This window comes from Eurosta solidaginis, chromosome 4 (genome assembly GCF_040869045.1).
Source record: "Eurosta solidaginis isolate ZX-2024a chromosome 4, ASM4086904v1, whole genome shotgun sequence".
Lineage (NCBI taxonomy): Eukaryota > Metazoa > Arthropoda > Insecta > Diptera > Tephritidae > Eurosta > Eurosta solidaginis.
The window spans coordinates 46,252,323-46,265,211 of NC_090322.1; the positions used below are offsets into that span (position 1 = coordinate 46,252,323).

Here is a 12,889-nt window from a genome sequence, read left to right on the forward strand (position 1 = left end):
GTCAAAATGCACATTTTTTATAACATTTGTCAGTGATGCCACTCCAAACAAAAATTAATAGATTTGATTATGGGGATTTTTGACATGCATTTCGGCGATTATAGTTTCAATCATTTAAAAAAATGATAGTCGTAAAATATTAATTTCTTTAAACTCATTTTACAATAATACTACTAGTTGGAGTCAAATATAAACAAATCTAAATAAAATTTACATTTTGATTAAAGTAATTAGTCAAATATTGTAACGCATTTAACTCACAGTGAAAACCATATATTCTTTTGAAATTTCAGTAAATCCGACCTATGATATAATAGTTAACATCATTCAATGGTAGGGCCTATCCTACATGTTGACGTTCCAGGTTCTGTGATCAAAATGGACTGGTTGCATCGGGACTTCATATTTACAAAACCTGTTTTAGCGATAACTTTTGATCGGGAAATAATATTTACCCTCCGCCTTCGAACTAATAATATTTACACTAAAACAAGTATTTTTATCCTTTTTCCCATAATTTTTGAACGCTATTCTACAGTTGTAGGTCAAACTAAAGTTTACCAAAATTTTTGGCACGTTTTTCGTTTTGGCTGGCACATTTTTTGTTCTGGCACCCGCTTCAGCTGGCGCGAGGGATTTATCTGTGATTGTTGCCAGCATCAACTAGAAGATAAATCCCTCGTGAGAGCGAAAATATGAGAGCGTAAACAAAAGATTCGTATTAATCTAATCTATGATAGGTACACTATGTTCATCTATGCTATGGTCACCCAATGCATAGTGTACCTATACCAAGTGTGTTCACTAAGCGATAAACGTCAAAACTACAAACAGCCTCGCTCATCTGATGGAAATCTCAGGTCTAGAGTCGCATTTTTGGTCTCAACGACAACATTTTTGTCTACCAATCGCCTCGACTTTTTCAATTTTTCAATCATTCGGAGCATTCGGTAATGGTATCCATTTTGAATTCGCTGTCATTCCGAATCCAGCGAGTGCCTGTCAGAATGCTTGACAGATAAGTCAACACACTTGTACTTGTACACTATGACCCAATGGAGAGATCGCTCAAGAAAAGTCGTTTTGCAATTTTTTCCCACAAACGTTGGATATTATTTTTTAAGTTTTTAACAATTTTAAAGTATTTAAACAATTTCCAATGCGAGTATGTGCATTGAAGTGCATATATTAATATTGTAAAATAGTGAAATACGCTACAAAAGGCAATAAATGGTTAAAAATGGTGGCAAGAGCAACGAAGCAATTGCAATAGCATAAGCAAAACCAAAGTAAAAACCCATGAAAATGAAAGAAAAGTGTTGTGAAAAACATACGCGCAGCTTGATTCTGTTTTAATAATTTAAATCGTGATTTAAATCATAATTTAATTCAATTGTGCAAACCAAAACCGTAAACATTTTAATTGGTTTGAAAAAAAAAAAGTGTGCGTCAGTTAAGAAATAGAAAAATATGTTTGGAATGCAAGTTAAAGAAGTTGTTAGTGGGTGTTTAGCTGGTCTTATTATAATTATATGGCTGCAAAGTGAAATATTAGTAAAAGGTGAATCAAACGCTACACTGACCATACTTTCAACAACAAACAATGCAAAATCTAGCGGAGCTGCTTTTGTGGCTACAGACGCAGCTCTAACAACAACAAATACCCCGCGCATGCCACCACCCCGCGTTAAATTGAATAAATGCTGTCGTTATAATGAGCACATGGATTCCAATAAAACTTGCGTTATGGGAAATACGGATTTATGGGTTCCTTTAATATTTCTCATCAATCGCAAACAATATCATGTGCCACAAGGTAGCAAACCAAAATTTATGACGTTCCAAGAAAACGTGCTACCAATAACCAATGCAGATGAAGCGACAGCAACAACCACGATACGGGATGATAATAATACGGATGTTGATATAAATATAAGAAAGCGCCATTGTACATGGGATGAGTTGGAGCTATTTTCAGCAGGTGGCAGTTGGCTAATATTCTCTAATGGATCCTTATTCCTAGGTGAACGCAAACAATTTATTGAACCGCACCGTTATTGTGTGGATCGCAATGCCGCACTTGTCTGCTTTCCACGCCACACAAATGAACAAGAACGTGTAAAAATTAGAAAATGTTGTGGTTGGAATGGTCTTTATGATGCTGTAATAAAACAATGCATTTTTCCAGGCAGTAAGGCAGTTAAACACGGCGCAAGAGCTTCGTCAGATTTGCCATTAAATACAACTTTGTATGAAACAATATATGGATTTCCAAAATGTCATCAGAAAAACGTACCATACGCCATTGCCGGCGATTGGAATGAAACTCAAATGGATAGTGAGAATGGTAAACTGAAACTAGCGCATAAAATACTGACAATAAGCGACTTTTGCCTGGAGCATTTACATGATGAAAATAATCAAGTTATTGCAATTAAAATATTCACTTGCCTGCATCACTTCTCCTCTGAAACCCCAGCCAATGCCATAGCAGCTATAGGTAGCACATCAAGCGATAGATTGCAAATAGCCGCACTCAATATTGGAATTATCATTTCGGTTGTCTTCCTCGCCGCCACATTGATTGCTGGTTATATGTTACCCTCGGTGCATCATATGCTACATTGGCGTTGTCAAATTTATTATGTTTTTTGTTTATTTATTGGCGATCTCATACTTGCCTACACACAACTATCACGCACGCTTCAACATGGCTCATTCACCTGCCTTTTATTGGCCAGTACAATGCACTTTTTCTTCTTATCAGCATTTTTTTGGTTAAACACAATGTGTTTTAATATTTGGTGGACTTTTCGCGACTTCAGACCAAGCTCACTTGAACGTAATCAGGAATTGTTACGCCTGCGTTTATATTCGGCATATGCTTGGGGCGTGCCATTATTGATAAGCGTTATCGCTTTCACTGTTGATAATCTACCTGAAACACAATTATTACGTCCCGGCTTTGGTGTACGCAGTTGTTGGTTTAGCGGTGAGCACTTATCAATATTTGCCTACTTTTATGGTCCACTTGGGCTACTCTTATGTGCCAATATAATACTTTTCATTTCAACAACACATCAATTGACATGTGGTTTATGGAAGCGTGATGATGTGAAATCGTCTACTGAAAAGACAGCGTTGGGTAAAGTTTGCCTAAAATTGGTTGTTGTAATGGGTGTTACTTGGATTGCAGATGTAATTTCGTGGTTGGTTGGTGGTCCACACTCTGCTTGGTTTTTCACGGATATGATTAATGCTTTGCAAGGGGTTTTTATTTTTATAGTAGTCGGTTGTCAACCACAAGTATGGACCGCTTGTAAGCGCTTTTGTTGTCCACGTTCTCGTCAAGAGATTACAAATACAACGAATGGCGTTCAACATTCGAGCTCATCGCAAGGTCTTCCATCAGTGGGTGGTTATGCTGGTAGTGAGCACACACAGAATACAACACTGAACACGACGATTAACAATGGTCAGTTACCAAGTCAAGCGCAAACTAAAATACCAATGGAAACAGTATGCTAAGGTGAGTTACATTGTACTTAACATTGTACTTAATGCCATTGTTGTTGTAAAATTTTTTAGAGCTTTATTTAAGAGACCATAATAAGTCTGAAATATGTGGGAAGCTTGGCATCAATAATATGATTATTTATTTATTTTAGTTTTTACGGTCTAAAGACCTATTTGCTTAAAGTAAATGCAAATATTATTAGTATTGCATATAATAAAATAATAATATTCTACAATTTCAACAAAATACATATAAGGCTTGAGTTTAACCTCAGTATATGTACAGAGTTTTTTATTATAAGCGGCACTGCTGTGAACATGGTTCGTGTTCAATTTACAACGTATAAACGATCGGTTTACTAGTTGTTGTTGTAGCGATAAGGTTACCCCGAAGGCTTTGGGGAGTGTTATCGATGTGATAGTCCTATGTCGGATACAGATAAATGAAAGGTGTTAATAAGTATTTTAAAAGAGAGGTGGCTTTAGTTCTATAGGTGGACGCCTTTTCGAGATATCACAATAAAGGTGGGCCAGGGGCTTCCCAAGGCAGTCGGTTCTATGTACCGGAGCGACTCGGTATTTTTCCCGACCAAGGACTGTCATTTCAGTGTAACCGCATTTAATTTGTTGTGTCCCTCCCACAAATTGTCATCCTCCCAGCAGCTCCTTGCAGCAGGACTGCTCCATATTCTCTTGCTCCGGGAAGGTATCGAATCCAATCCGGGTCCGTCTCCTGACCCCGGTCCTGAGAAATGGTTTTGCTGCATCTGCCGGAAAAGAATCTTTTTAGGACGGTCATACTCTGTTCAGTGTGTCTCGTGTAACGGATGGTTGCATCGGACAGGTTGTTCTGGGCTTGATCCCAAAACCCGACGTCCACGTAACTTTTATAAATATTTTGTGGCTCCTTGCTGTTCACGCCCAAGGGCGTCCCGTAGTCTACGTTTACGGCAACCCCCCGACGGGTTTCATTGCGCCATGTTGCCAGGTCGCCAACCCAAATCATTCGGGTACCCCATTGCTTGCCCAAGGACGCCCAGTCCCAGGGCCACAACAGCAATTGCGCCCTGGCCTTCCTCAACCCAGGCGTAGTCACCCGTCACAGTTAAACTGTAATGGACTAACTGGGAAGATTACTGAGATAGTCAATTTCAGGAAGCGGCACAACATCCGCATTGCTGCGATTCAAGAGACTAAACTCACAGCAAGATCTGCATTGCAGACCTGCTCTGGGTATAATGTCCACAGAAAAGATCGCGAGAGCGGAAATGGACGCGGCCTCGCGTTTATCATACACCACTCTGTGCAATATTATATATTTGATCCTGGCATCGACCGCAGGGACAATGTCTTAGAACGTCAAGGCCTATCTGTCCGGCCAGGCGATGCAAACCTAGAAATCATCAACATCTCCATCCCTCCTGCCACCTGTTGCCCCAGTGGATACCGCCCTAATATCAGAGCCTTACTCACTGGTAACAATCGCATTATCTTAGGCGATTTCAATGCCCATCACGATCTATGTCATTCAAATTTGCGGGCGGACAGTAGGGGTGAGATGTTGGCGGATCAAATAGAAGAAACGACGTTCTGCACAATAAACGGAGACGCCCCACACGTATGGTAGGAAGCTGTCACAGTTCGCCAGATATCTCAATCGTGAGCGCAGAACTCGTAAACTGCGTCAACTGGCAGCCGATGGTAACATTGGCATCCGACCACCTGCCTATACTTATTTCGCTCGAGCGTTCCGCCGACTTCATCGTCACCGAAAAACGCACTTTCATACTCCTCAAAAAAGGAAAGTAGGAAGAATATAAATCTTATACAGACAACCTCTTTGCTGCCCTCCCTATATCGACTGATGCCCGCCAAGGGGAGCGTGCCTTCCGCAAGGTCATTGAATCCGCCTCGGCACGTTTCATTCTCGCCGGGAGAATTCCCGAGATCCAGCCCCACTTCCCGGCGGAGGCCGCAAACGCGAGAGAGCGTGACCTTATAAGACAGCTTGATCCCTACGACCCCCAAATAAGGGATATAAACCAACGCATCAGATTGCTTGTGGATGAACACAAGCGGGCGAAATGGGAGGAGCACCTAAGAGGTTATAACCTCTCTACCGGTGTGGGTAAACTGTGGTCCATCGTAAAGTCTCTATCGAATCCGACAAAGCACAAAGACAAAGTTTCCATCGCTTCTCAAGGCAGTCGGTTCTATGTACCGGAGCGACTCGGGATTTTTCCCGACCAAGGACTGTCATTTCAGTGTGACCCCATTTAATTTGTTTCGTCCCTCCCACAAATTGTCATCCTCCCAGCAGCTCCTTGCAGCAGGACTGCTACATATTCTCTTACTCCGGGAAGGTATCGAACCCAATCCGGGTCCGTCTCCTGACCCCGGTCCTGAGAAATGGTTTTGCTGCATTTGCCAGAAAAGAATCTTTTTAGGACGGTCATACTCTGTTTAGTGTGTCTCGTTCAAGGGATGGTTGCATCGGACAGGTTGTTCTGGGCTTGATCCCAAAACCCGACGTCCACGTAACTTTTATAAATCTTTTGTGGCTCCTTGCTGCTCACGCCCAAGGGCGTCCCGTAGTCTACGCCTAAGCGTATCCCTACTACCTTCCAGCAGCTTCGCTGCTCAGCAAGCCACAAAAAGTACCCGCTGCTGCTCGCGCCCTACGGCGCCAACAACTCAAACAGCTGATACCACTCATAACTACTACCTTCGTAGTAGAGCTGGTAACAATGCTGAGCATCAGCCCCTGCCCCCGTCTTCTTCTCCCCCCTCTTTTCTCGCAGCAATCGTGCAGGTCAGGGAAACAGACTCTTAGTGCCTGCCTCCGTTTGCACCGTCTGCCAGCACAGAATATATAGGTTTGTGACATCCGCTCAATGCAGCTCCTGCCTTGGGTTGTGCCACTTTCCTAGATGTTCTGGTGTCCGCGACGGCAACCCCTCGACGGGTTTCATCGCGCCATTTTGCCAGGTCGCAAACCCAAATCATCCGGATACCCCAATGCTTGCCCAAGGGCGCCCAGTCCCAAGGCCACAACAGCAATTGCGTCCTGGCCTTCCACAACCTAGGCGTAGTCACCCGTCACTTACCCCTAGAGATGCGGCGTCACCCCTCATGCACTTCAGAATTCTGCAGTTAAACTGTAATGGACTAACTGGGAAGATTACGGAGATAGTCGATTTCATGAAGCGGCACAACATCCACATTGCTGCGATTCAAGAGACTAAACTCACAGCAAGATCTGCATTGCAGACCTGCTCTGGTTATAATGTCCACAGGAAAGACCGCGAGAGCGGAAATGGAGGCGGCCTCGCGTTTATTATACACCACTCTGTGCAATATTATATATTTGATCCTGGCATCGACCGCAGGGACAATGTCTTAGAACGTCAAGGCCTATCTGTCCGGTCAGGCGATGCAAATCTAGAAATCATCAACATCTACATCCCTCCTGTCACCTGTTGCCCCAGTGTATACCGCCCTAATATCGAGGCCTTACTCACTGGCAACAATCGCATTATCTTAGGCGATTTCAATGCCCATCACGACCTATGGCATTCAAAGTTGCGGGCGGAGAGTAGGGGTGAGATGTTGGCGGATCAAATAGACGAAACGACGTTCTGCACAATAAACGGAGACGCCCCCACACGTATGGTAGGAAGCTGTCATAGCTCGCCAGATATCTCAATCGTGAGCGCAGAACTCGTAAACTGCGTCAACTGGCAGCCGATGGTAACATTGGCATCCGACGCACTTTCATAAACTTCAAAAAAGGAAAGTGGGAAGAATATAAATCTGCAACAGACAGCAGCTTTGCTGCCCTCCCTATCCCGACTGATGCCCGCCAAGGGGAGCGTGCCTTCCGTAAGGTCATTGAATCCGCCTCGGCACATTTCATTCCCGCCGGGAGAATTCCCGAAATCCGGCCCCACTTCCCGGCGGATGTCGCGAGCTTAGCGAGGGAACGCGACCTTATAAGACAGCTTGATCCAGGCGACCCCCAAATAAGGGATATAAACCAACGCATCAGATTGCTTGTGGACGAACACAAGCGGGCGAAATGGGAAGAGCACCTAAGAGGTTGTAACCTCTCTACCGGTGTAGGTAAACTTTGGTCCACCGTAAAGTCCCTATCGAATCCGACTAAGCACAAAGACAAAGTCTCCATCGCCTTTGGCGATAAGGTGCTGTCGGATGCGAAAAAATGCGCGAGCGCTTTCTGCCGACAATATATAATGCATCCTACGGTCGACAAAGATAGACAGCGCTAGACCTATCAAAAGCTTTTGATACGGTCAACCATGGCTCGTTACTGCAAGACCTGGAAGGGTCTACCCTTCCTCCATGTCTTAAAAGGTGGACCGCAAATTATCTGGGTGGTCGGCAGGCATCGGTGCAATTCAGAAACGAAACATCAAAACAAAGGAGAATTAAACAAGGGGTGCCACATGGTGGTGTCCTATCCCCGCTTTTGTTTAATTTCTACATATCTAAGCTACCTTCACCACCGGAAGGAGTCACAATCGTTTCCTACGCCGATGACTGCACAATAATGGCCACAGGCCCAGGCCCAGAGTTCGATGAGCTATGCAATAAAATAAACGGCTATCTCCCTGATCTCTCCAGTTTTTTCGCCTCGCGAAACCTGGCATTATCACCGACTAAATCTTCCGCGACCTTATCTACAACATGGACGTCCCAAATGTCGACCATTTTGAACATCCACGTCGATGGCACTACGCTACCGACTGTCCTACACCCCAAAATCTTGGGTGTGACGTTTGATCAGGATCTCCATTTTGGTGCGCACGCAACCGCAATTGTTCCAAGAATTCAGAGCCGTAATAAAATTCTCAAACCCCTCGCTGGCAGAACCTGGGGAAAAGATAAAGAAACGCTCATGACTACATACAAAGCAATTAGCCAGCCGATTACGTGCTACGCGTCATCCATATGGTCGCCAAGCCTAAAAATTACCCACTGGAAGAAGCTACAGGCCTGCCAAAATACTGCTCTCAGAATCGCCACGCGCTGTCTTCTTATGTCAGAACACCATCGGCATAATGAGGCGAGAATACTCCCCATCAGGGAGATAAATGAGATGCTGGCCAAACAGTTCCTGTTGAATACCCAGAAACCTGAGCATCCCAACAGACATCTGATTGATGAGCCAGCACCGCCTAGGGGCTTAAGGAGTCATCTCCGTAAGCATTTTGAGGAAATACGGCACCTGAGAACCCAGCCGTATGAAGCGAAAAAACACAAGCAGGTCCTTGGTGAACTCCACAAACAGGCGTCGGACTTTTATGCCGGGAATTGCCCGGTGAATCCAGTACTCAAAGAAAAGTATCCAAAACTCGCGGAAGAGGAACCCATACTCCCCAGGGAAACGCGTGTCACTCTTGCTCAACTTCGTTCTGGATACTGTAACAGGTTAAACTCTTACCTATCTAGAATCAACCCCGGCATACAAAATGTATGCCCCGCTTGCAATGTGTCCCCACATGACACCAACCATCTCTTCAATTGTAATGTGGAACCAACGCCTCTAACACCCCTTTCCTTATGGTCCACCCCTGTTGAAACAGCAAGTTTCCTTGGACTCCCGTTAGAGGATATTGATGACAATTTGTGATCGGTCGCGGCTGTTAGGTGGGGCGAAGCCCTGCTACAACAACAACAACAACAACAGGAGTGACTCTAGAATGTGTTTGTACGATATGCGTATCAAATGAAGGGTGTTAATGAGTATTTTAAAAGGGAGCGGGCCTTAGTTCTATAGGTGGACGCCTTTTCGAGATATCGCCATAAAGGTGTACCAGGGGTGACTAGAATGCGTTTGTACGATATGGGTATCAAACGAGAGGTGTTAATGAGTATTTTAAAAGGGAGTGGGTCTTAGTTCTATAGGTGGACGCCTTTTCGAGATATCGCCATAAAGGTGGACCAGGGGTGACTCTAGAATGTCTTTGTCCGATATGGGTATAAAATGAAAGGTGTTAATAAGTATTTTAAAAGGGAGTGGGCCTTAGTTCTATATGTAGACGCCTTTTCGAGATATCGCACTAAAGGTGGACCAGGGGTGACTCTAGAATGTGTTTGTGCGATATGGGTATCAAATGAAAGGTGATAATGAGTATTTTAAAATGGAGTGGGCCTTAGTTCTATAGGTGGTCGCCTTTTCGAGATATCGACATAAAAGTAGACCAGGGGTGACTCTATAACGTGTTTGTACGATATGGGTATCAAATTAAAGGTACTAATGAGGGTTTTAAAAGGGAGTGGCCCTTAGTTGTATATGTGAAGGTGTTTTGCGAGATATCGACCAAAATGTGGACCAGGGTGTCCCAGAACATCATCTGTCGGGTACCGCTAATTTATTTATATATGTAGTACCGCGATACTGTTCCTGCCAAGATTCCAAGGGCTTTTGATTTCGCCCTACAGAACTTTTTCATTTTCTTATACTTAATATGGTAGGTGTGACACCCATTTTACAAAGTTTTTTCCAAAGTTAATTTTTGCGTCAATAAGCCAATCCAATTACCATGTTTCATCTCTTTTTTCATAATACCCAGAAACCTGGGCATCCCAACAGACATCTGATTGAAGAACCAGCACCGCCTAGGGGCTTAGGGAGTCATCCCCGTAAGCATTTTGAGGAAATACGGCACCTGAGAACCCAGCCGTATGAAGTGAAAAAACACAAGCAGGTCCTTGGTGAACTCCATAAACAGGCGACGGACTTCTATGCCGGGAATTGCCCGGTGAATCCTGTACTTAACGAAAATTATCCAAAACTCGCGGAAGAGGAACGCATACTCCCTAGGGAAACGCGTGAAACTCTTGCTCAACTTCGTTCTGGATACTGTAACAGGTTAAACTCTTACCTATCCAGAATCAACCCCGACATACAAAACGTATGCCCTGCTTGCAATGTGTCCCCACATGACACCAACCATCTCTTCAATTGTAATGTGGAACCAACGCCTCTAACACCCCTTTCCTGATGGTCCACCCCTGTTGAAACGGCAAGTTTCCTTGGACTCCCGTTAGAGGATATTGATGACAATTTGTGATCGGTCGCGGCTATTAGGTGGGGCGAGCATTGCTACAACAACAACAACAACATCTCTTTTTTCATATTCGGTATAGAAGTATGGCATTTTTTTAATTCTTCGTAATTTTCGATATCGAAAAAATGGGCGTGGTTATAGTCGAATTTCGGCCATTTTTTATACCAAGATAAGGTGAGTTCAGATAAGTACGTGAACTAAGTTTAGTAAAGATATCTTGATTTTTGCTCAAGTTATCGTGTTAACGGCCGAGCGGAAGGACAGACGGTCGAATGTGTATAAAAACTGGGCGTGGCTTCAACCGATTTCGCCCGACAGACAAACAGTTATGGTCATAGAATCTATGCCCCTACCAAATTTCACAAGGATTGGTAAATTTTTGTTCGACTTATGGCATTAAAAGTATCCTACACAAATTAAATGAAAAAGGGCGGAGCCACGCCCATTTTAAATTTTTTTGTTGCACCATATCATTACTGGAGTTGAATGTTGACATAATTTACTTACATACTGTAAAGATATTAAATTATTTGCTAAAATTTGACTTTTAAAATTTTTTTTTTAAAACTGGGCGTGTTCGTAATCCGTTTTTTTTGATTTTTATTTAGCACACATATAGTAATAGGAGTAACGTTCCTGCCAAATTTCATCATGATATCTTCAACGAATGCCTAATTACAGCTTGCAAAACTTTGAAATTACCTTCTTTTAAAAGTAGGCGGTGCCACGCTCATTGCCCAAAGTTTACTAATTTTCTATTCCGCGTCATAAGGTCAACCCACCTACCAAACTTCATCGCTTTAGCCGTCTTTGGTAATGAATTATCGCACTTTTTCGGTTTCTCGAAATTTTTGATATCGGAAAAATGTGGGCGTGGTTATGGTCCGATTTCGTTCAATTTAAATAGCGCCCAGAAACCCACATACCAATTTTAATTTCATCAAGATACCTCAAAATTTACTCAAGTTGTCGTGTTTACGGATGGACGGACGGACGGACATGGCTAAATGAATTTCTTTTTTCGCCCAGATCATTTTGATATATAGAAGTCTATATCTATCTCGATTAGTTTATGCCGTTACGGATTACCGTTATGCGAACAAAATTAATATACTCTGTGAGCTATAAAAAGGATGCAAACAAATACATTGTAGGAGGTATAAACTATCGGTCTGTGAGACCGTGCGCGAGTATAGATGTTAAAATAATTGGCGCGAGTATAGGAAGGTTAAGGCACCTAGTTCTGATGAATGGCGAAGTCGCAGTCGCAGGAGACAAGAAGGCGCGCTTATTCTCCAGTGCTGTACGTGCATCTTGCCAGTCTCAAATGTCTGAAGGGTATTTGAACATATATGCACCGTCTCTATACATACATTAATATGCCGTTGTATAGGAATGAGCAGATGCAGACTAAGTGAGAAAAGTACTTGTGTCATCATGTACTATCTCGTATCCATATATGTACGTTATGAACTCCACTCCGTCAATTTTGTTCAATTTTTCGATACACATGTCGTACATAGTTTGGGAATGTCGATGCATTTGTAGACCGAAGTCAGAAAAATTCATACGAAAACTTCAACTGACTTGTTGGCAAGATTGATTCTCCGTTTCTTTTCGCTGCTTATGTTGGTTTCCAAAGAGATGAAGTCCTACACAAGTACATCGTGTTGCCCTTATTTACTGTCTGACCAACTTTCGTTACCTCTTCTCTCTAGTTTCTTCGGCTCGCCAAACAAAAATAATCGACGCGCCAAATGTCGACAATATTGAACATCCACGTCGGTGGCATCACGCTACCGACTTTCTTACACCTTAAAATCTTGGGTGTGACTTTCGATCAGGATCTACATTTTCGAGAACATACAGGCGCAATTGTACTGATCCAGAGCCGTAATAAAATCCTCAAATCTCTTGCCGGCAGCGCTTGCGGTAAAGATAAAGAAACGCTCATTACCACTTACAAAGAAATTGGCCGGTCAATTGCATGCTACGTATGGTCGCCAAACCTAAAGGTTACTCATTGGAAGAAAATATAGGCCTGCCAAAATACTGCCCTGTTGTTGTTGTTGTTGTTGTTGTAGCGATACGGTTGCTCCCCGAAGGTTTAGGGAGTGATCGATGTGATGGTCCTTTGCCGTTTACAGATCCGGTACGCTCCGGTAACACAGCATCGTTAAGGTGCTGGCCCGACCATCTCGGGAACGATTTATATGGCCACATTAAACCTTCAGGCCAATCCGGTATTTTAGTCGCCTCTTACGACAGGCATACCTACC

The 12,889-nt window shown here is 43.3% G+C and overlaps 1 protein-coding gene across 4 annotated transcripts in view; it reads left to right on the plus strand.

Annotated features, from left to right (window-relative positions):
- The first annotated feature begins 1,056 nt into the window (after nt 1-1,056).
- mthl1 (methuselah-like 1) overlaps nt 1,057-12,889 on the plus strand; it is a 128,690-nt gene continuing 116,857 nt past the window's right edge. For 3 of the 4 annotated variants that reach the window (XR_010952486.1, XR_010952487.1, XM_067781435.1), the window contains exon 1: nt 1,057-3,529. Coding sequence is in view for 2 of the 4 variants with exons in the window: in XM_067781435.1 (XP_067637536.1) it covers nt 1,471-3,528 (2,058 nt within the window). In the remaining 2 variants the exon portion in view is untranslated. Of the gene's footprint in view, nt 3,530-3,588; nt 3,707-12,889 lie in introns of those variants that run through there. The other variant, XM_067781436.1, reaches the window with a different exon arrangement.